Raw genomic sequence first — 25,571 nt, forward strand, 5'->3', positions numbered from 1 at the left:
TGTTAAAGCGATCCATGGATAGAAAGACTTTTAGTTCTTAAAAGATAAATGTTAGTACAAGTTATAGAATTTTTATATTAAAACCCCTCTTAATGTTTTCGTTTTAATAAAATTTGTAAAAATTTTAACCAAAAAAATAAACTAGTAGCTCGCCATTGTTGATGTCAATAATTACACAATGCTCATTGTGCTGAGACCCATAAAATAAGTCACACCCAAGCACCAGCAGAGGGCGACAAAACACCAAAAACCACGAGTAACAAGTTGACATTACACTGTGCATATAGATGTTAAATAAGAGTGGTCCAAGAATTGACCCTTGAGGGACTCCACACGTAAATTTGGTTCGTTCTGACTGATGGTTTCCGATTGACACAAAGAAATCCCTATCATGTAAATAGGATGTGAACCACTGAAGTATAGTGTCAGTAAGCCCTACCCACTGTTCCAATCTGCTTAGTAGTATGTTGTGATCAACCGTGTCGAATGCGGCGCTGAGATCCAATAGTAACAGAACAGATGATTTGCCTGCATCGGTATTCCGACGAATATGATTTAGGACTTTGATAAGCACAGTTTCAGTGCTGTGTTGTGGCCGAAATCCAGACTGAAATGAGTCAAAAAGATAGTTTTGCCAGAAGGCCAGAAGAAAACTATCAAAAAGACTTAAGGACACGCCTACTGATATACTTTGGTGTATTGTGCTAGATTTAATGTTACTAATGATTTAATGTGCATAGTCCATAACAGTACAGTCAACATTTTGAGTTCCACAGCTACTACAATCTGACATTATACTGCAGCGGCGCTGGAATTCACACACAGCTTTTTTAGTTTTTCCCATCCAAGAAGAGCCGTTTTGGTCCAAATTTGTCATGGTTGCGCATTTTCTCCATATATGCTGGATAGTTTACGTACTACTACAAAGGTACTACAAAGGCAGCGTTCTATTACAGTGTGTGTTGGAGTTTTTTTGTTTTTTTTTTGGAAATAAAACCGCCCGTGTATTATAATGCAATTCCTTGCAGCTAGACGGCAATGACACATGAACACATTTGAAAAATAAAAGGTCCAATAAGCCTCGGTTTAACACCAGGGGGTGCTGCAGCACCCTCAACACCCCACTTCTCGCGCCACTGTTATACTGGGGTGGCCACCCCTGGCCACTCTCTGGTGGCGCCATTGTTTTTCATTCATTCATTCATTTTCCATGTTTGTCTTGCCAAAATTTGACCTCTATGTCTTCAATAAATGATGAATCTTTTATCAGTGAAACACATCTATTTTTGTACATTAAACATCATTTGGGAGGGTCTTAGCTGTCACATGTGCCATTTCTGAAACCAACTGAATAATTAAAAGTCAGGTTATTAGCAATTGTTTCTACAAAATGGATAAGCGACAAGACTTTTTTTTGTCAGGGACTGTACAACGTTTTAAAATTAGTCACCAATTTGAAAGATTGCCAACGGCCTGGGGTTGACAGGTATGCTTCCTGTTCTGTAACCCAAATTTCACAGGAAGTGACCCAGAAATGCCCCAAAATCAACAGGAGGTGACTGAAAATGAACAACGATTGACCTGAAGATGCCCCCAAATTTAACTCACTGGTTGCCATTAACAGCTATAGACGTCCAAGTCGTTTGAAGTGGGAGGGTTGGCAGCGAATGAACCCTTCCCACTTTAAATAAATTGGACGTCTACTAGTGATAAACTCATATCCTAGCAAATCCTGAGCTACCCAGAGGTTCCCATCCCTAATACTGACACTTACTACTAAGAATTCTACTGGGAAAAAATGATTGATAGAAATATTCTGATGCGCTCCACTATCGCCAACAGCGAACCCACAATTGCTCGGAGTGTAAATTTGTTCTATGCACACGTGTTATCCAGGCTAATGGAGCGTTGTAACGTGAACAATTAGGGGGTGAATTAAAATTCCCCCGAGGGAGACAATTAAAGTATCTTCTACTGTAATATAAATGAATATATCATAAATAAAGGAGCTCAGAAGTAATGAGGTGTAATTAATCAGTGATGGATGAAGTACTCATTTTTTAAAAATAGAAGAACAGATAAAGGGGCAAAACATGACTTATGTAAAAGAACAAGTATCTAAGAAAAAAATGACTAAATCAAGTATAAAAATAATTACATATACAGTGCTGGCCAAAAGTATTGGCACCCCTGCAATTATGTCAGATAATGCTCCCAGAAAATGATTGCTATTACAAATGCTTTGGTCGTAATATCTTCATTTATTTTGCTTGCGATGAAAAAACACAAAAGAGAATGGGGAAAAAAATTAAATGATGATCATTTTACACAAAACTCCCAAAATGGGCCGGACAAAAGTATTGGCACCCCTTGAAAAATCATGTGATGCTTCTCTAGTTTGTGTAATTAACAGGACACGTGACTTACCTGTAGCACAGGTGGTGGCAATAACTAAATCACACGTGCAGCCAGTTATAATGGATTAAAGTTGACTCAACCTCTGTCTGTCTGAGAATGGAGAAAATAAACAGGACCAAAGAACTAACTGAGGACTTGAGAAGCAAAATTGTGAGTAAGCATGGGCAATCTGAAGGCTGCATGTCCATCTCCAAAGACCTGAATGTTACTGTGTCTACCGTGCATAGTGTCATCAATAAGTGTAAAGCCCATAGCACTGTGGCTAACCTCCCAAGAAGTGGACGGAAAATAAACATTGATGAGAGATTTCAATGAAAGATTGTGCGGATGGTGGATAAAGAACCTCGACTGACATCCAAAGCTGTCTTGCAGTCTGAGGGTACAACAGAGTCAACCTGTACTATCAGTCGGCGTCTGAATGAAAAGGGACTCTATGGTAGGATTCCAAGGAAGACCCCACTTCTGACCCAGAGACATTAAAAACCCAGGCTGCAGTTTGCCAAAACTTACCTGAGAAAGCCAATAACAATTTGGAAGAATGTCCTCTGGTCAGATGAGACAAAAGCAGAGCTTTTTTGGATAAGGCATCAGCATAGAGTTTACAGGAAAAAAAACAAGGCCTTCAAAGAAAAGAACGCGGTCCCTGATGTTTTGGGGTTGCTTTGCTACCTCTGGCACTGGACTGCTTGCCCGTGTGCATGGCATTATGAAGTCTGAAGATGACCAAGCATAATGTATGTTAGGTTCTGTGTTGGTTTTCTCCTCGTGTGACTTGTCCCTGTGATTGCCCATTGATTTCACCTGTTGTTCCTGCTCCTAGTGTATCCTCTAATCTGCATCCTCCTGTGCTCACCTGTTCCTCATTGTGTCGTTACCCCTTGTCTGTGTGTGTATATAAGCTCCCAGTTTCTTTTCACTCCTTGTTGCGTCATTTTCAGTTTGCATGTCCACGTTCATGACAGGGTTTTCCCCAGTTCCTCTTGTTCCTCGTCCTGCTTCTAAAGTAAGTTGATTTGTTAGCCTGACTTTTGTTTGTTAAGACTTTTTGGATTCCCCGGTCATTTTGTTGGTACTTAGTTTTTTGTTGGCATTAATTAAAACGTTATTGCACCGCCTTTTTTGCCTCACTTCCCTTTTCCTGCGTTTGGGTCCACACACCACCTGCCTGACTGTTTCCTGACAATGTAGGGCCCAGTGTGAGAAAACTGGGTCTCCCTCAGAGGTCATGGGTCTTCCAGCAGGAATTGGAGGGGTGCCAATACTTTTGGCCAGCAGTGTATCTTAATGGCGGATTACAAGCAACTATCAGGTGCATACCCCCACCTACTGTACAAGAGTTTGCAGCACCAATTTGAAGGCACGCTGCTCTCACTGTAGTTTTTTATCGGTCAATATCCTTTTCACCTGCCTAATCTTTCTTGCACTCATGTTGCTCCCTTTAGTGCTCAGTAACAGTATACTTACACTAGGCTTATTGATTGCGCTGGAGCATAGACTTCATAATTAGTATATTGGCGGGGCGCGGGGCCGATTAATAAGGAGCCTGCATTGTTGGCGTCGCCGTCAAAGCTGACCGAGTGGAATCACAGACAAAGAGCTTTTTCAGATGAAAATTCTTGTGAATAAATGCTTAAATCCCTTAATTCTTTACAGCAATGGATGTAAAGCAGTTGTGGGTTATAAGCAATACAAACAGTGCAGTTAGCATTTATTTTACGTAAATATGTCAAAGTACAATGCTAGTCTGTCAGTCAATGTGGCGGCCACAATATGCACACAGAGCTTTTCCCGTGAAAATTATTGTAAATAAATGCTTAAATTCCTGGATATGGACGTAAAACGGTCCCGATTCTAGGTTAAAAGCAAAAAACCGTGCAGTTAGCATTTATTTTACGGAAATATGTCGGAGTATGATGCTTGTCTTTCAGTCAATGTGGCGACCGCCATACGTAAACAGAGGTTTTCCGGTGAAAATTCTTTTGAATGAATGCTTGAATCCCTGAATTATTCATAGATATGGACGTAAGACAGTCTCGATTCTTGGTTAAAAGCAAAAAAAAAAAAATCATGACGCTAGCATGTATTTTACGTAAATATGTCGAAGAATGGTGCTAGTCCGTAGCGGTTAATTTCTCCCATTGATTTTTTTCACAACGTTTCAAAATGCATGCATAGTTCGAAACAGATAATAATTACCTTGAATCTTCGAACAAATCACTCCGGAGACTAGCCTTCCTGTTTGTATGTGGTACAGCTTTCGTACTTTTTCAACCTAAATCCGGCGTTGGATCGTTGAATGTGTTGACTAATTGCGACCGACTGCAAATAACTGAAGCGGACTGTAGGACGGCACCCTACTTGAAGGCGTTGCGCAGTGGTTGACGGTTGTGACCCAGCAATACAATTATGAAGTCTATGGCTAGAGGCATGAAAACGAAACTGCCAATTCACAATGAGAGAAAACCAAACAAAATTAACATTTAACTTAGGCGACAATTTGAAAACTTGTGGCGTAGAAAGGAGAGAAGTACAAGTAAAAAGTATGACTTCATATTTGTACTCAAGTAAAGTACAGATACACAAAAATGTACTTAAATACAGTAATAAAGTACTTTTACTTTGCTACATTCCACCACTGGGTGTAATCCATTTTGGAAGCCGTTCACTCGGAACGGTTTCTTGTATCTTTTCCAAGCGTCTTGATATCATTAATTCTTGTTTTTCAAAGACAATATACAGTTTTTGCCTAAGATGACAAAAAATTCACTTACCGTAATTTTCGGACTATAAGGCGCACATGACTATAAGCCGCCACTCACCAAATTTGACATGAAAACGGCATTTGTTCACAGATAAGCCGCACTGGACTATACCGTATTGGCCCGAATATAAGATGGAGTTTTTTGCATTAAAATGAGACTGAAAAAGTGGGGGTCGTCTTATATTCGCGATCTAGACATTATACCCATTCACGACGCTAGATGGCGGCAGATATCATTGAAGCGATGTTCTGTCATGACAGATCTCAGCTACTCTCAAGTTTAACCAGTTTGCATTATTTTATTGCAATGTTTTTCCTCATTCAGATTTGTTTCAAGGCTAGTTTTAGTTAGACTTCCCTTGATGGTTAATGCAGTTATTGCAATTTTGTTGTTTTGTCACAATAGATTGGTTTATTTACTTTTATTTCTAAAACCAGAAGCCATTCATTTACGAATGTGATTGCACTTTAGTTTATATATTTAAATGTTCACGTATTAAGATTTGAATGAGGCAAAATAACATGCTTTTTCTCTCAAATATACTGTTATAATCATTTGTTTCGGATGTACTATAATTATTTTTTGTATAAAAATTAATTTGGTGTTCAAAAAGTCTTTTTTCAAACTTGAGTCTTGAAAAAGAGAGGGTCGTCTTATAATCAGGGTCGTCTTATATTCAGGCCAATACGGTAAGTAGTGTTGGACCAATACCATGGCTGTGCAGTATCGGCCGATACCATACCGGCTGCAGTCAATCCCCAGCCATTGTACTCGACGCTGAAATATTCTGAAACCACAATTTTCTTCTCCTACTCCTAGTTTGTTTTTCCTCCAAATGAAAAACCTGCCCCAGCATTGGTTAAGAGCAACTATTGGCCCACTCTCATTGATCTGGAGCAGGTCAATAGTGATAGCTGCTTGGCATGCAAAGTAATCACGTGTGATCACACAACACAGAGTTGTGTCACACACACACAGTGACACACAGTGAGTGTCAGGAGAAAAAAGGCTGCGTTCAGTGTTACCGGATCGGTAAATGGTATCGGCGTCCTGTTTATTGGTACTCGCCGATACCGATACCACCATTTCGGTGATACTGATAACGGTACCAGTGCATTAGTAACTATAAGACGCCGTTGTCCTCGCTGTATTATTTACACCAAAAGACATTAACCGGTAACACTTCATTTGACAAAATGAACCACCATGAAGCTTCTTGAAGCAATGAAGCTTTGCAGCCAATTGGTTCAAAGCTTCGTTGCTTCAAAAAGCTTTATTTGGCCATCACTGTTCCCTTGGGGGGGGGGGCAGTCAACCACTGCTGCTACCTGCTGTCAACACTGTTGTCGTCCAACGTGCCTCCTAGCGTGCACTGCAGCGCTACAGATGTAAGTAACAATCAAAATTCATGTTCTGTGCCAATTATTTCTTCAGTTACTGTTCCAGTTGTTTCATTAATTGCTAGTTATGATATTTAGTAACACTTTATTTTACAGTAGCACCATAAAACCATCATAATTATGAAATGACACTGCCGTGAGCATTACTGAATGCCGGATGTCATTTTGTGTCATTCGGCAAATGATCTCACTTTTGATTGGATGTCAAAGAATCGAGCTGGACATGAATGGACATCGTGACATAATTTGCCGGATGACACGTAATGATATCTGTCATAAGAATTCTTTATGCCCATGGTAGTGTCATGTCATAATCATGACTTCTGTCTTCATGTCTTCTGGCAGTCTTTTGACGCTGCTGTCAAATAAAGTGTTACCTATTAACCCAGATAAATCAACAAATAAGCCACACTGAACTATAAGCCGCAGGATTCAAAATGAGGGGAAAAAGTAGCGGTTTATAGTCCAAAAATTGTGGTCTTTTTGCTCATTTTCCGTCCGTATAGATATTTTCACGTCTTCTTAATGAAAATGAACTCAGTCTAATGATTCCACTGGACTGATGCAAGCTCCGCCCAACAGCCTCAACCATTCAATCAGTGTGATAACAAGACACAAGCCTGAAACGCTGAAATGAAGGCAATTCATTCAATATTGATTCACAATCATGAGGTCTTATTGGCTTTCAGTCGCAATATTAAAAATGAACAGAGGTCATAATAAAGTTTTATTGTTGAAAACGAACAGTCCGGGGAAGTAATGCTGATTAGGTCGAATGCGAGCGGCAGGACTGTATATTAAAATCAATCTGAATCCAATCAGTTCTAACTACAGTTTAACCACATCATGAAATAAAATCATGGATGCCAGCTTGCATTACATCAATATACTATATTCAGCAGTGGTGTCAAATGTACAGCCTGCGGGCCAGACGCAGCCCACCATGGGGACCAATCTGGCCCGTGGTGTTGTTCTGCCTAACCGACAAGTTGTAGCTCATTCATACTGTGCATACAAAATCACATGCTTTTATTTTCACATTGGCACCGTAAAACCACGGATTTGTGATTTGTGCGATCGAATACGTGGACTAAAGCACTCGGCTCATTTTCTGTCGCCAGTTACATTCGTTTATTCAGCCCCTACCAACCAAAATGGATTGGATGTCTAGCACCGTCAATGGCAGCTAATGAGTTAACAAGAAAGTGACCCAAAATGTAGCAAAACCAACAGGAAGTGGCACCAATTCAACAAGAAGTAACCTGGTAATGCCTCAAAAATCAAAACGAAATGGTCTAAAATTTACAGGAAGTTACCAGTAAGTATCTTAAAATGACATGGAAGTGACATAAAATGAACTATACAGTCTGTACTGGGGGTGGGAACCTCTGGGTACCTCCTGATACGATGCGATTTTGCGATACGTGACTCATGATATAACAATTATCGATACATGGGTCAAGAAATCTAGAATATTTTACTATACAAGTAATGACCGGAAATCATGCTCCTGCTGTGAATTGAAAGGGCGGATGGCAGCGAATGAATGAATGGATATGGTGGTCAATGGCAAGCAATCACTTTAACTTGGGGGAATTTCAGGTCATTTGCTGTTGTTTTTCAGTCATACAGTTGTATGAAAGAGGATCTGAACCTTTCGGAATTTCTTACATTTCTGCATATAATCACCATCAAATGTGAGCTGGTCTTTGTCAAAATCAGACAGATAAAAAAAAACGGTGTCTGCTTTAACTAAAACCACCCAAACATTTATAGGTTTTCATATTTTAATGAGGGTGTATGCAAACAATGACAAAAGGGGGAAAAATAAGTAAGTGAACCATCACATTTAATATTTTGTGGCTTCCCCTTTGGCAGCAATAACTTCAACCAGACGCTTCCTGTAGCTGCAGATCAGTCTGGCACATCGATCGATCTTGGCCCATTCTTCTCTACAAAACTGCTGTAGTTTAATCAGATTCTTGGGATATCTGGCATGAATGGCTGTCTTTAGGTCATGCCACAACATCTCAACGGGGTTCAAGTTGGGACTTTGACTTGGCCACTCCAGAATTTGTATTTTGTTCTTCTGAAAGCATTCTGAAGTTAATTTCCGTCTTTGTTTTGGATCATTGTCCTGTTGCAGCATCCATCCTCTTTTTAGCTTCAACTGTCTATCAGACGGCCTCAGGTTTACCTGAAAAACGTTTGAATTAATTCTTCCATTAATGATTGCCCGTTGTCCAGACCCTGAACAACAAAGCAGCCCCAAATCATGATGCTCCCTCCACCATGCTTCACGGTGGGGATGATGTGTTCATTTTTGTTCATGACGTTGTGTGTTATTCAACTTTGGTTTCATCAATCCACAAAATATTTAGCCAAAAACGTCTGTGGAGTGTCCAAGTGCCTGTTTGCAAACATTAAACGAGCAAAAATGTTTTTTTTTTAGACAGCAGTGGCTTCTTCCATGGAGTCCTCCCATGAACACCGTTCTTGGCCAGAATTTTATATATAGTTGATGTGTGCACAGAGATATTGGACTGTGCCAGTCATTTCTGTTAGTCTTTAGCAGACACTCTAGGGTTCTTTTTTACCTCGCTGAGTATTCTGCGCTGAAGTCTTGGCATCTCAGCTCTTTTGACTGAGCCATGATGCAAAAAAAATTCGTACCTGATGTGTGTTTTATAGTGGGCAGGGCAGCTTTATACCACTCATCACTGATTGGGCACACACCTGACTAAAATGTTTGTAAAATTTGATTTCAATTGCTTTTTAAGTCTCCTTAGGCAGAGAGTTCACTTACTTATTTTCCCCCTTCTGTCATTGTTTGCAAGCTATCTTCATTAAAATATGAACATCTATAAATGTTTGGGTGGTTTTAGTTAAAGCAGACACTGTATTTTCATCTGTGTGATTTTGACAAAGATAAAATCACATTTGATGGTGATTTTACGCAGAAATGTGAGAAATTCTAAAAGGTTCAGATACTTTTTCTCACCACTGTATCCCATTGATTTCGGGTCATTCCTGGGTCACTTCCTGTTGATTTTGGATTACAGAACACGAGGTGACCCCGCAATGCCCCAAATCAACTGGGAGTGACTGAAAATCAACAGGAAGTGACCTGTCAATGCCCCAAAATGAATCTTATGGGCATTGATGGGTCCCTTCCTGTTGATTTTGGCTTGCGGAACAGAAAGTGACCCATAAATGCCCAAAAGATTCATTTTGAGAAATTCATTCATTGACCGCCATAGACGTTCAATCTGTTTGAAGTGGGATGGATGGCAGCGTATGAACACTGGGTCACATGGGTCACTTCCTGCAAACTTCCGCTTCCGGCAAGATCAACTAGAAGTGACCCAGAAATGCCCCAAAATATGAAATATGTGACAAAATATCATATTTCGATATTTTGTTACACCCCTAGTATATCCACAGCATCCTATAGGAGTATTAAAGGGAAAATAGCACCATTAAATAAGTCCAGATGAGGTCATTTGTGAGCGCACAGACACATCGCGACTCTCCCTGGACATGTTATGGGGAATATCACAAGGATGTGTCGTTAGTACTAATTGCCTGGAATGTCATGGTTATACGTCTTGGCATTGGGAGCGCTCGATGCACTGAATAGGGAAGGGGAGAGAGGAGAGGAGAGAGAGAGAGTCGGGTAGAGTTAAAGGGGAGGGTGATGAGAAGGCAAGAGAGCAAAGAGGGTACTCCTCAGATCATGTCCTAGAAGTATCCCAGTGGATGGAGAGCACCTCACAAGGATTGTACAGCTTCACTTCATGGAATTCTGAGTGATTATTATGTGCCAGATTTCTGGATTCCCGCATGTGGAGTATTGTTCTTCTTTTTGGCAGGACCCAAACACCTTCCAATTTAGATGGCTCGAGTGGAATACAACTGTAGGTGACATTTGAAGCATCCGCATGGCTTTACCAAACTCAACAGGCTCTGCCGGAGGGGGCAAGCCCGAACCCGGCATCATCGACCTAGGCACCATCTTCGTCGACTCCGACATTATCTTTGGATTCACCAGTCACTTACTGAAAAGAAAAAAGAAGGTAAGAACACTTTGAATCTGTGACTACTTGCTGTGTTCAAAATAATACATTAAACAAGTGGTAGTTCAAGGCTTTAAAACATCCAGCATTGATAAATGTTTTAAAACATTTTTTGATAATGAAAAAAATTAAGTTATCTTTTTAAATCTGAGTGTATGTTAACCTATACTATATAAAATAGTGTACTAAATAGAAACAAGTAGGAAGCATTCAATTCAATTAATTTGCATGTTTACACCTAATTGAACCCCAATGGGAAGCTAATGTTTACTTTATATTCTACAATAAAAAAAACTTAAACCCAACTTTGAAAGATACCCATCAATTATTTTGAAAAAAATAAAAATGAAAATATCGCCACCTTACGAGGGCCATTCAAGGGCACCAGGGTGTTTTTCGGTGTTTCATGTGGCCGCCGTCGCTTACGTCACTCCAACTATGAAAAATTTAAAGTTTACTAATGAAATATTTAACCAACGTTACACCTCACTTCACTGCTTCCATCCTGGCAAAGCGTTATTGTCACTAGTCACCAGATGGTGGCGCCAGAGTAACGTCAAATGTGCATAGGTGTGCTTCGTTCAGGCGTCTGATTTTGAGTGAGTAAAGAGTGTCTTGTCGGTGTCACTTGGTTAACATTAGCAAAAAAAAAAAAAAAAAAAAAAAAAAAAAAAAAGCCAATATAAATAATAATAGTAATAATGGTACTTAGTGTACATAAGCTGCTAAATTGAATTATGACAAATGAAAATCAACTGATTCATGTGCTGTCATTTGCTTGCTTTACACGCATTAGTTTTTCTTCTTCCTGAAGTTGAAATATATTTCATATTATTTAATATAAGAACAACAAAATAACCAACTCCTTATTTGAAGCTCATTCAGAAATATTTAACATGAATAATTAATTTTTTTCTTGTCTAACTTAAAACGAAAGGGTGAAAATGTAAATTACGTACTTTTTATATTTTTTACGTGAAGTGGTTTTGTATGGTAGTTTCTGTATTTTGTATTGTTCAATAAAAAAGGGAGCCCCCACCCCCCCCCCCCCCCCTCAACCCAGGACTAAAAATGATGGGGAGAAAACTTTTGTAATGATATCTAAAACATTTTAGTACCTCTTGTTGTGTTTATTTTAACGCTTACACGGATAAATTGGACATTAGACCTCCCATTCGACTTAACCCTGCATGCCGCCTCCCCATGCAGTGCACTGCTTCGCACAGCACCTTAGAGTGCACTTCCACAGATGACAGGTCATCGTCAAGTCAGATATGACTATTCCTCGCCTCGGTCACAGACTTTAAGTGGGCTTATTTTAAGTCTAAAGGTGTATTGCCTGAAAAAATTGTAATGAATGCAAATGGGGACGGTCGGCTAGCTTCTGTCAAAGGGTGGCATTCAAGTGTAAGTGTTAAAATTGTTCGGAAAATGCGCTGACGTCAAAATGATGTCAACACCTGCTCAAAGTGCGAAACATGTGTCATTTGCCCTGACGGGTGAAACTAACAAAAAGTCTTTTTTTTCCGCGCTGAAGTTGGAGGGATGCCCGACTGGAGAGTCTCCGGCCACCCCCAGGAAGAGGCTGCTCTCGGCGGAGGACGCGCGCTGCAGCAGCCGGCCTGCCCCCGAGGGCGCTGGCTCTGTTTGTGTGGCCGAGTTGGAGGAAAAAGGGAGCTTTTGTCACACTTGTCAGAAGAAAGTGTCCGAGTTGAGGAAGCTGGCGTTAACCCTGGCTGACCCAAACTCATCAAAGGTAGGTTTGTTTGTAAACGTTTGTGTTTGGACTTTTGGAGTAGGCTACAGTAGGTAAAGGGACATTTTCGACTTATGTTTCATGCATTTTGTAAGTTGCTCTATGTCAGTGGTTCTTAACCTGGGTTGATCGAACCCCAGGGGTTCGGTGAGGTTCGGCGAAGGTAAAGAAACGCAGAGCCCTATTTTCGTACGCTGATTAAATTTAGACAAAGTGGCTTTTTAGACTAGGTTTTTGTACTGATTTGCTCCCAATTTACAGGCTTTATTGATTTTTTTAATGCTAGTCCTCGATTTGATAGGAGGAGGAACTGGTTTGCTCAGTGGAAGGTTAACTCGCACTTGGTATGAGGGAATACAACAGACCAATGGGCAGCGGAGTTTCAATTTTTGACCTGTTTATAAAACATGCTGTCAAAATGAGAAGGATTTTGAACTGGAATTTGCTAAATTATTAGCTTGCTAGCTTAAATACCGTAATTTTCGGACTGTAAACCACTACTTTTCCCCCCTCATTTTGAATCCCGCGGTTTATAGTCCAGTGCAGCTTATTTGTTGATTTATTTGGGTCAATAGGTAACACTTTATTTGACAGCGGCGTCATACTAACTCCATTTATGTCCTGCTCGGATCTTTTACATCCATTAAAAAGTGAGATAATTTGCCGAATGACACAAAATGGCATCTGTTATAAGCATCCATTAATACTTATAGCAGTGTCATGTCATGTCATAATTAAGATGGTCTTATGACAGTCTAATGGCGACTCTGTCAAATAAAATTTTACCAAATACCATAACTAGCAAACAATGAAACAACTGCAATAGTAACTGAAGAAATAATTAGCACAGATAATGAATTTTGATTATTTACATCTGTAACGCTGCAACGCATGCTAGAAAGCATGTTGGACAACAACAATGTTCACAGCAGGTGGCAGCAGAGGTTGATTGTGTTGTCCAAGGGAGCAGTGATGGCTAAATGAAGCTTCTTGAAGCAATGAAGCTTTGCAGCAAATTGGTTGAAAGCGTCATGTTTGTTCATTTGTTCTCATGACATGACATTATGATGCCGCTGTCAAATAAAGTGTTACCGGTTAATATCTTTGGTGTAAATATCCCATAAGACAGTGAGGATAGCTGTGGCTTATAGTCCAGTCCGGCTTATCTCTGAACAAATGCCCTTTTCTTGTCAAATTTGGTATGTGGCGGTTTATAGTCCAAAAATTACGGTATATGAATTTGAAAAAAAAAAAAAGCTTCATTATTTAATTCTGAAGGGTTCGATAAATCGACATGTAAAACTTGTGGGGTTTGGTACCTTTAGCAAGGTTAAGAACTACTACTCTATATTGAGGAATGTACCAAAATAGATGCTTGATTTTTAGAAATTCTTCACCGTGTTGTTCATATTTTGAAATGAGGAAAAACTAGAACAACTGATACATAATCATTAGTGCTGAATGATATTGGATAAAAACTGACATTGCTCTTTTTCTGGTGGTTTCGTTATATTGCGATCACTGGCGGAACAAATGCGAACAGGATTCAGGTGCGGTGAGCATAAACGGGACCCCCGAGTTGACCGTCCAACGGGAGGGGGGTGGTGATGGTAGTGGACAATTAGACAATTGTTCGCGAGCTCCTCAAGACGTTCCTACTGTGTGTGTGGTGTGCAATTGGAAACTATTTTGTGGGACCTGCTAGATCAGTGTTTTTCAACTGGTGTGCCGCGGCACACTAGTGTGCCATGAGAGATTGTCAGGTGTGCCGCAAGAAATTATACAATAACGCATTTAATTTTTTTTTTTTTACGTGTCGGGCGGAGTTGCAGTATAAAGGAAGGAGGAGGTAGAAAGTTGCAGTTGTGTGCAGATAAGCGAGGTATTGCTTTTGACGCGTTCAATAACTGCACGGATTTCTAGCCAACACCTACCTTGCTGTCCGCGACAATGTGGACCCTGGCACGTCGACTGAACATCATTTGATTCGACTCGTCAAGAGTCAATATTCACGAAAGTGTCCTTTCCATTTTATCCATATGTGACGACAGTCAATCCTCCCCGTTTTATTCCAACACGTTTTCAAGGGCAGCAAGGTGGCTGATGGCTAGAAATCTGAGCAGTTCTTGAACGCGACACGAGCAGCTACAGTATCCTAAACGTCATCCCCAAATGAAACACCTGTCGCTTCAAGTCGATGGACTATTTTGTTTGCTTTTGTGACAACACAGAGAAACGGGCAACTTTTTTGAGAAAAGCTACAAAGGTAAACTAGGCCTGCAAGCAGGACTGAACGGGCCCTCGCAATCTAGCGCAACTCGGACGTCACGCAACTCGGACAGTGTGCAGGTCAGGGTCTTGGCAGATCCTCCTCTCTAATCATCTCATTAGAACCTAACATGCTCGAAAGTTGCCTCTTTACATTCACACACCTAAGAGATAAAAACCCCTATTGGAGAGAGTACTACAAAAAAGGAGCCACTACTGAGCTGTGCAGCCAAGCCCTTATTCAAAACCAAAATGAATCTTCTAACTGGGCCAATTTGACCAAGTGTGCCAAATTCTGTGGCTCTATAAGCTGCCTGAGTCTCTGAAAAAAAATATTTCCTTTTAATGGCGAACAAAGGGTCGTCACGGCAATAGACAGAGACATGTGGACATGGGCCGTAAAATAAGTATTTCAAAAGGTCTTGAAACTACAATGACCAACCTGAAAAGAACTGGACATGTATTGGAAAAACGAGTGACTTTCTATTACCACTAGTTGGCGCTGTAGGGTTGATGCAAATGACCCCTACAGGACCCTTTAGAGTATGACTCAACGAGCATGAGATGTTTGGAGCAGATATTTTGTAGATCTTCCAAGTTATGACTGTTCAAAACATGTGGTAAGACGAAACGGCTTCAGTCATCTTCACTTCTCCTCTTGGACCCTTCTGCTTCAACCAAACCTCAGTATTTTTCATCAGGCACATGAACACATGTCTTATGGCTCCCTGATGCAGGTTTCAGGTGAATAGATTTTTTTTCCTTGGAGTAGCAGCCTGTTTCGTAAAAAAAGCCATTTCCTGTTCCCACTATGGGGCGCTAGGCCTAATGGGTACTATTTCAATGCACTCGTGTTAAGGGTGGGATCCGGCACATACATGCCAGATATGAAAAAGATTGAATGTTGTGTCAAGGAGGTATTAGTCATCTACTGAATTTGTCATTTTGCCGAAAAAATGGCCGACTTTGGCACCACGCCCAGGTCAGACCCGTGAATGAAAACGCACCATTTTAAAAACTTAAGATGTCCTATGTCTCTTGAACAGTCTCCCCAATTTTGAAGATGATCCAACTAACTCCCTCGACGGAAAGGTCTCAAATATGCACCCTATAAATCGATAAAAATTTCATATTCGATCCAAAATAACCGATTTCCTGTTGGGTTTGGAATATGGGTGTAAATGCTTTTTTGGAGCAGTTTTGGACAAGGTATAGACTCCCCAAATTTCATCGCTCTACGCTGACAAACCCTAATGTTATAGGCCAATTTTAAAATTTAAAGGGGGCGCCACTGAGCCATTTTGTTACATTTTTTTGCAATGTTGCAAAATTATCAAAATTTACAATTTTCCGCACGTATATGCACATTTTGGTGACTTTCCGTGCATGTTCAGGCCTCCAAATTGGCCGTTTTCATTTGCCCTGAAAAAAAAAATAAAAAAATTAATCGCACGGTAAATAAATATGAGGTGGATAATTTTGCGGGTTGCTATTTATTGCCACGTGCATACATTTGTGCGTGCATGCGTGCGTACACTCGGCTCACTTGTGTGTTGATTGCAAATGAGACTCCAGTTCTTTTCACAGCTGTTTATTGGTCATCGACACACCACTGAATTAACGTCCAGACTAGGGGTGTGACAAAATATCAAAATGGTGATATATCGTGATACTTTGTATCCCAAAAGGTTATCGATATGCTCCTGCCAAGAATTGAGATATTGTTTTAAAATGGTGTCAATGTCTAAAAAAATAAAAAATGAAAAGGAACAGTTTTAACCAAAATCTTCCACCATAATAGTGTCTCAGTTAACACTAAGGCTGCATGATGGTGCTCGACGCTCAATCCATTTAGACTAGGAACGTTCGTTGATTCAAAACCAGAGCATTCACAGTCATTCTGTGATTTTTAGGGCATTTACAGGTCACTTGCTGTTGAGTTTGAGTCACTGTCTATTCATTTGGGTGATTCCCAGGTCACTTCCTGTTCTGTAACGCAAAAATAAACAGGAAGTGACCCATAAAATACCCCAAAATCAACAGGAAGTAACTGAAAATCAAAAGGGAACCTTAAATGGCCCAAAATTACCTCATTGCCTGGCATTGGCTGTCACTGACAGCCATAGACGTTCAATCAATTTGCCATCCCTCCCACTTCAAATGGATTGGACGTCTAGTAGTGATAAACTCATTCCAATTCACTTGCTTGTTATTCTTTTTATTAGTTGTTTGTAGAATATCCTGGAATGGTTTCCTGACCAATGTATCGATAATCGTGATATCGCCATATCATCACATTATCGTTATCGTGGGCTTTGCATCGCAAACCGTATCGTATCGTGAGGTACCAAGAGGTTCCCACTCCTAGTCCAGACATACAAAATGGAGACACATCTATACTAAACATTGTACAATTTTAGCATTGCTACATTCAGGCTAATGGAAAAAAGACAGTGGACTAACCTCTATAAAACATTGGCAGTCTTCTCCAAAATGCAAAGTTGCGGTTAAAAGGTGACACTTCAAACATGAAACATTGCTGGTTTACAGCATATGGAAATGATGCGAAAAAAAGAAAAAAACAATATTACTGACACCACATGCTTGACGAAAATAGTTAATTTTTTTCTGAGTGTAGTGCTGCAACGTTTAATCGATTAATTAATAACTAGTTCATCGATTACCTGACTACTAAAATAATTGATTTGCTGCAGGCCTGAATGTAAAGCTGATGGTTAGCGGCTTATCGAACATACTTCCGGTGAACGTTTCAAATTAAAAGCACATCATGTTCAACAGCTAAATAAAGATTTCTGCAGTTAATATCACATACTTTATACTCTACACTAAGAATAGCTTTATTATGATACCCGTTATGAAAAATGTGATTGGCAATGAATAATTTGGCTTCAAATTTGCTAACATACGAAGTACAAGATGATAGTGATTTTGGACAAAATCAACATTTTGGATGGGCTCTAATTGGCAGAGAACAAAAATGGCGTGGAGTTTCTCACCTTTTTGATGTTCTGAACTTGGTTAGCTTCCAAATGACTCATTATGCATTGTATGTGTGTGTGTTTTTTGTTTTGTTTAAATATGTATTATTTTTAATATAGTTTGTTTTATTTTAGAATAATCATTATTGCATTTGAATGGGCGATTTATTAGGATGTATTGTCACTACATTATTGGATCAAAAAAAGAATTGACAATATCGTTTAACTAAATAAATAAATAAAATCTACATTAAAAAACATTGGGATAACATTTAAAAGGTACTGGAAAAACTCGAAAATTGGTCTGGAAATATGGGTCTGTTATTATTATTATTTTTTTTGTTTTTGGGTAATGATTCACAAATAAAGGGTTGAAAATAATATAATGGTGAATTTTGTAACTTTTCTAGGCATACTTACTTCACAAATAGGCACTGCCTACAGTCCTACACCTGCTTTTATCTTTCATATTCACAAATATTTTTTTTCTTATTGTTCACTTGACAATTTGGAACCACACAGGGAATTTTTTCCTCCCTTTCTGAACTTCAAAAACTGGCCTCGGGTGCCAAATTGGAAAGATTTGTAGATTTTGAAAGTCTGCCATTGTTTGGCCAAACAATGCACATCTCTTTATTTTGCTGTTGAGTGTAAGAAAGAGGCGAGAGGGGGAACTAAACCCCAGCCGCTCACTTCGTAGACTGGGGAGGAAATGGCGTCCCAGTCGACCTTCACCGTGCATTGAAAGTGTTCCTGTATGGCTGCTCGCACATTTCCCACCGCTGTTAAATATAGGCTGAGAGACCACTGTTGTTGTGACGGGCTCTTCTAGCACGCTGGCATGGTCTACCTTTTGTTGTCCCATTTTAGTCAACTAGTCTCAAAAGTCAGATTGGGTTACAGGCACTTCAAGGTTCTCCCTCCGAATCCCATAGCAGCTGATGCTCATAGTGCGACAGGTATACAAGAGACTGGGGGCACCTGGACTATCGATTCCAGACATCTGCATGTGTGGTCTGTGCTCAGCAGAGGCCATGGCTCTAAGGCTAGGTGTATAAGGCAGGTCTGAACTAGAGATTGACCGATATGGGTTTTTCAGGACCGATTATTAGTGGTTAGAGTTGGCCGATAACCGATTTTTGAAGCTGATTTTCATTTGTGGTAAAAATGTAATACTGGGCGTTGAAAAAAAAAGAATAATGCAAACACTAAGCTTCATTGCAATGCCTAAAGCATGTTTATTAAATCACACAAATAGAAAATAATAGCTAATAATAGGAGACGACGTGGTTCAGCAGTAGAATAATTGTTCCCCAACATGGAGGTTGTGGGCTCGATATACGACCATTTTGACATACAGGAACGCATTAAATTCGTATGTAGAGGTACGACTGTATGTTAATGCGTAATGTGAAAAAAAGACAATTGTTGTTTACTGCCATGGGTCACTGAATAAAAGTGAAAACTTTGGGGTGAAGAGAGACTGGTTTGTGTCTTCATTCCTAAACTGCATTGCCTGTGTTTTCCAGGAATTTAGACATCAGAACCAAAACTTTTTGTTTTCTGGGATTGCAAGTTTTTGGACCCGTAACACTTGACTCCTGGCACTCTAGTTTCTTTCCGTACCGAGGAACGGGTGCAGTTGAGCCCCTCCACCATCACAAAGCACTCACAGGCGGATACACTTTGAGCTTCCCCTCATTGAAAGACAAGCATCTGCCACTGATGTGTGTAGAGCTGAAACGAATACTCCAGCAGTTCGAGTAACTGGAGTTTAAAAACTGATCCGAGTAATTTTATTTGCCTCGAGAAATCATTTAATTTTGCCAGCTCTAAGCATCATGTTTTGCCCGGACTACTTTTAATGCGGGACGATGCGCTGACGTCATGTGTGCAGAGGAAGAAGCAATAAAAAAAATACCTTAATGCAGCCGACAGCCGCTACAAACTATGCCGACGTTGCTAAAAACTACGCCCGCATGATGCTATGGTAGTAGCAGGTCCCATAGATATCACATGTATGTAGAACTAGATGCGAAATGACAGACTCGGCGGCGTTAGTAAACAGCCGCCATCTTATAGCAGTAGACTTCTTAGCGCTAATAAATAAGATTGACGTTACTGTCACTCGTTCGCGTAACGTTAGTCCTGCGGAGGGCTAGGTTTCTATGAATTATGACCACTGTCGATGCGTGGTTTACGTGTCTCACATACAGGCTTTATTTAATCTGTAAAAACAGCACTGTTGAGTGATGAGGGTGTAAAATAAAAATGTATGAAAGTTAACTGTCAATTTTAGCTCAGTAGTCATTGCTGGATAAAACACCAAGTAGCACTGGTCCCTAATGTGCTCCAATACAGCGGGTATCATACATTTATTTTGAATACTGCAAAAATTCAAAATCCTATCAGGACTTACAGTTTAGACTAACTTAAAACTTGAACTAGAACTAGAACTTAGCTCTAAACTTAGCTCAGACCATACGCCACACTCTTCATCAAATTGGTGTGCATGGCTGTCACCCCAGGAAAGAGCCTCTTCTGAAGACGGTACACAAGAAAGCCCACCTGTCTCATCAGACATGGTTCAAGTAATGCATGTGCTTTGTTGACATGTCTTCAGCAAACTGTTTGCTAGACGATAGGACATGGTTCAAGTAATGCATGTGCTTTGTTGACATGTCTTCAGCAAACTGTTTGCGGGCTTTCTTGTGTACCGTCTTCAAAAAAGGCTTCCTCCTGGGGTGACAGCCATGCACACCAATTTGATGTAGAGTGCGGCGTATGGTCTGAGCACTAACAGGCTGACCCCCCAACTCTTCAATCTCTGCAGCAATGCTGACTGCACTCCTCTAACGAGTCACATGACATTTTGGAGGGAAAATGACAAGCAGTACTCAATTTGGACATTTAGGGATGAACGTAGTTTCTAAGGGGTGTACTCACTTTTGTTGCCAGGGGTTAGATATTAATGGCTATACATATAGTTATTTTGAGGGGGAAATAAATGAACTCCATTATATAAGCTGCACAGAGACTGCTTTTCATTGTGTCAAAGTGTCATTTTGTCAGTGTTTTCCCATGAAAAGATATACTTAAATATCTGCAGAAATACGAGGGGTGTACTCACTTTTGTGATACACTGTACATTGAAAAAAAAGACGATAAGATGAAATGTCTTTGTTATGTTTTTTTATGTATATTTATTAATAGCTCTTTACCTAAAAAAAAAAGAAGTTTTATCCGATTACTCGATTAATCGATAGAATTTTCAGTTGAATACTGGATTACTAAAATATTCCATAGCTGCAGCCCTAGCTGTGTGGTCTATGAATATCAGATCCATATTTGGGTATCAGGTAAGAAAATCCATGAAGCCTCTCTTTGATTGCTATGGAAACTGACCGCCTTTTAATGCAGAACCCTTCAACAGTGCTTTGTGTGTTTCAGCAGGTGATCTTTCTGCCGTCAGATCCCAATTTTGCACTTGTTGATAGCTAAATTGGGCCTTAATTCCGTGGTGGCAATCAATGATGGCAGGGTGCTTTAAATTGAGTCCGGTGATAAGATCCCTCCTGCATAATGAAGCCATTGTCTTTGCCAGTTTGAGCTGCTCACCTGTTGGCTCTCAGTTCTGGATGATCGCTTCCCTCATTGTGGAATTAGGGTCACCGAGGGGCAACTCTTGCTGCATTTGCAACGGCGCTACCGCTAGTTTGACCGTTGTTGTGTCTGTTGTCTTCATGGCTAAATGAGAACTGAGACTGTTTACCCAAAGTTGTGCTTTCCCCTCCTTCTCCATCCGCGAGCTGACCTGTTATTGTGAAGAGGAAGTCTGCTTGCTCCCCAGACGTCCCTGTCTCTTGCCCACCCTAATCGTAGCCTTATTGTTTGCATTCCATACATGCGCAATGTTTCAGTAAGTGAACAACATAAATGTGCTTTATGCACTTCTTTGTTAATTAAAATTTGTTCATTCGCCCCTCCCAGTCCAAAACGATTGGACGTTTGGGGCTGTGAATGGCAGCCAATGAATTACAGTAGTATGAAAAAGTATCTGAACCTTTTGGAAATGATCACATTTCTGCATGAAATCACCATCAAATGGGATCTATCTTTTTCAAACTCAAAAAGATGAAAATACAGTGTCTGCTTTAACCAAAACACAACAAACATTTATAGGTTTTCATATTTTCATGAGGATAGCATGCAAACAATGACAGAAGGGGGAAAAAATAAGTACGTGAGCCCTCTACCTAAGGAGACGTAAACAACACTTAGAACCAATTATTACCAAACATTTTAAGTCAGGTGTGTGCCCAATCACTGATGAATGGTTTAAAGCTGCCCTGCCCACTATAAAACACACACCTGGTAAGAAGTGTGTTGATTAGAAGCATTGTCTGATTTGCATCATGGCTTGGTCAAAGGAGCTGTCTGAAGACCTGCGATCAAGGATTGTTGATTTGTATAAAGCCGGGAAAGTACGGTGGCCGAGAGGTGTCAGGCGAAATGTAAAGTCCCAACACTTTGCAAATAGAAAAAGCGCGAATGCAAACTGCCACAACACGATCCCCAATTCCTAAAGCGCAATTGCAAATTGGCAAAAGCATGAACCCTAATTGCCACAACATGGCAGCAAATGGCTTGCAGCACGAATGCAAATTGCCACAACACAATCCCCAATTCCTAAAGCGCGATTGCAAATTGGCAAAAGCACGAATGCCAATTGCCACAACACGACAGCAAATGGCTCGCAGCACGACCGCAAAAGGCTTGCAAGACAATTTCAAAGACGATGACCCAGAAGTTGAAAAAAATTAAATAAATAAGACGTCACTTTGTATATTGCTAAATGTGCTTTGTGACCATTTCTAAGGACCTCCGTCCGTAAAGTTGCCCCCATCAGACGCAAATTTATATAAAAATGATGTTATTTGTTTGTGCTGCAACGGTTTTGTAGATACATTATTATGCTTTTATTGAGATAGTAATTTCGAGTGGGGACGTCACTCGTAGATTTTTCTTAGCTTAGCTCCCGCAGCTAATGGAGCGTACCAACTCTCTCAATAACAGAGGGGTGTCCTATCAACTAGCACAAACAGAGCACAAAAAAATTCGGGTCCATTTTGCGGTAAATTGGGAGGCTTGAGATATTAATGTCGAGTGATGACGTCCCACTAAGCCCCTCATTTTCTGCAAAATGGTTCCGAATTGGTGCCATTCGTTTGTGCTAGTTGTTAGGACACCCCTCTGAGAGAGTTGGTACGCTTCATTAAAATAACATATTGAGAGAGTTTGGTACGCTCCATTAGAGTGAAGAAGCTGTAGCATGACCTAAAGACAGCGATTCATGCCAGACATCCCAGGACCCTGACTGAACTACAGCAGTTTTGTAGAGAAGAATGGGCCAAGATTAGTCCTGATCGATGTGCCAGACTGATCTGCAGCTACAGTAAGCGTCTGGTATAAGTTATTGCTGCCAAAGGGGGGGGCACAAAATATTAAATGTGATGGTTCACTTAGTTATCTTTTCCCCTTCTGTCTTTGTTTGCATACCCCGTCATTAAAACATGAAAACCTATAAACGTTTGGTTGGTTTTAGTCAAAGCAGACACTGTTTTTTTATCTGTGTGATTTAGACAAAGATCAGATCACATTTGAAGTGATTTTATGCAGAAATGTAAAAAAAAATCCAAAAGGTTCAGATACTTTTTCATATGACTGTAACAAAGAAGTGACCCCAAAACACAGCGAAACCCACAGGAAGTGACCCGAAATCAACAAGAAGGAAGCTGGCAATCAACAGGAAGTGATAAGTGAACAAGAAGAGAGAATGAACATCGAATTGACATCTAGCACAGTCATTAGAAATGAAATATGAGCATTCACAGTCAGTCCTTCCAGTTTAAATCAATTGGGCGTCTATTGTTGTCAGTGGAAGCCAAAGACTTAATTTTGGGTCACTTCCTTGTAATTGTAGGGTACTAGCATGTGACTTCTTGTACATTTTGGAACATTTCCTATTGATTTTAGGGCATTTCTGGACCACTTACTGTTCACTAGTCACTTCCTGTTGATTTTGGGTAACCTTCTGTTGGTTTCAGGGCATTTTGGTCACTTCTTTGTTAATTATAATTAATTCATTGAATTGGATTGTCTAGCGCCGTCAATGGCGAAAAATAAACTGGTCCGGCCCATATGAGATAAAATTGCCAACAATGTGGCGCGCAAACTAATGAGTTTGACACCCCTGCTATACAGTATCTTCTTTGTTGTGAGCCTGTGTCCCCAATTATTTATTTGCTAGCACTTCATGGGTACCTGCAGGGGAGTGACCCATTTAACACAAAACCCTTTCAGTCTTTCAATATTATTTAAATTAGAGTGCTCTTGGAATTGTTTTGTTTCATTTTTTTCCTCAATATCTTTGTTTGAAGACTCAACCAAACAACGAATGATTAAAAACACGTAGAAATGGCCGAGACAACCCCCCCCCCAAGACTCGATCAAATGGAAATTCATCCGCTTTTATTTGCATAATTGAAACCTACAGGCATGATTTCAAAAGAGAGGAGCGAATTCAATAATTGTGGACTAAGCTTATTGTGGCGAGACGCGGTGGCCGGGAATTACGGAAAGCAAGAGAGCGGTGTACTGTAAAATCTGAACTTCAAAGTAGCAAATTAGCGCCTTGCGCTAATCACAGACTCGACAGACAGGACCATGTGGTTGGTTGGCTCAAATCCTCACATGCCAACTCTTGCTTTGGTTCTTGTTTTTGTGCGCTTGTCAACTCAGTCTGCTCACAACAGAGTATCAGTGACTACAATAGGTGATTAGGTCTGTGTGCAGCCAATGCCTGCAGCAATTGCGATCAGCACGGACTAATTCTACGCCTGTGGCCGACCTGCGTGGTCACAGGGTTGACAGAGGCAGTGACTTCCTGTTTTAGAAATGAAAGAAGGTTCGTCATCAGAATTAAAAGCCGATTGGCTTATATATCGGGCCGATATATGGACTTTTTTCAAGATCGGCTATTGGCTGATACATAGCCGTTATACAATAATAGGAAAACTTTTCAGTTTACTGTTTCATTGTTGTTTTTGGAAGCCCTTTTAATTAGGGATGTCCCGATCCCATATGTTTGCACCTGAGTCCGAGTCACCTGATTTTGACAATTCACTGATAGAGTCCCAATCTGATACAGAAAAAAAAGTTTATTATTTATTTATTGAAATTTGTACGAAAGTGCCAAACATGTTACAGTACTGTACTGTTTACAATACTTCCTCTTCCGCTTTTTCCGGGAGTATTGCGGAGGAAAAAAACTATGTAAAAAAAAAAAAAAAAGTTTAACACGACGCTCGCCATGCTAAATGCTAATGGTAATATGAACGCTAAGAGTTACATTTAGTGTGTGATGATCACGCAGCACAGATCTGCAAGGCTAAATAAATATTTCATATTCTCTCTTGCTAAATAAAGAAAACAAATCTTACCATGTGTTTGTGTTGTTTTTGTCAACAATGACGATAACAAAAATATTTTACCAATGAACGAGCTAAAATCGGGTTTTGGGAGAGTAAAACATAGCGAACCGGATGACAGTTTGCATCAGACGAGACAAGAGCGAGTCGAAAATTTGCAATAGTTCTGATGACAATGTGCGACATTTTATGTGTAGTTAGCTTGTATCGTAGCAGTGTCTGTCTCATGACGTGCTGTACCCCCCCCCTCGACTCAAGATTTGTGTCTTATTTCAGCCAAAGAGAATATAAAATGCTGCTTTAGCCTTTACATGTCTGTGCTGAGTGATCAGCACACACTAAATGTAATTCATAGCATTACCCTAGCATTCGCTTTTTTTTACATACAGCTGGTGGTGTCCA

General features: G+C 40.2%; 1 protein-coding gene across 2 annotated transcripts in view; it reads left to right on the top strand.

Annotated features, from left to right (window-relative positions):
• The first annotated feature begins 10,349 nt into the window (after positions 1-10,349).
• The window catches only part of kif26ab (kinesin family member 26Ab), a 232,519-nt gene continuing 217,297 nt past the window's right edge, over positions 10,350-25,571 (top strand). The window contains exons 1-2 of one of the 2 annotated variants that reach the window (XM_057858780.1): positions 10,350-10,656; positions 12,194-12,412. In XM_057858780.1, the coding sequence (XP_057714763.1) occupies positions 10,522-10,656; positions 12,194-12,412 (354 nt within the window). In that variant the 5' untranslated portion in view covers positions 10,350-10,521. Of the gene's footprint in view, positions 10,657-11,790; positions 12,064-12,193; positions 12,413-25,571 lie in introns of those variants that run through there. The other variant, XM_057858781.1, reaches the window with a different exon arrangement.

The sequence above is a fragment of the Corythoichthys intestinalis genome, chromosome 15, assembly GCF_030265065.1.
Source record: "Corythoichthys intestinalis isolate RoL2023-P3 chromosome 15, ASM3026506v1, whole genome shotgun sequence".
Taxonomy (NCBI): Eukaryota; Metazoa; Chordata; class Actinopteri; order Syngnathiformes; family Syngnathidae; genus Corythoichthys; species Corythoichthys intestinalis.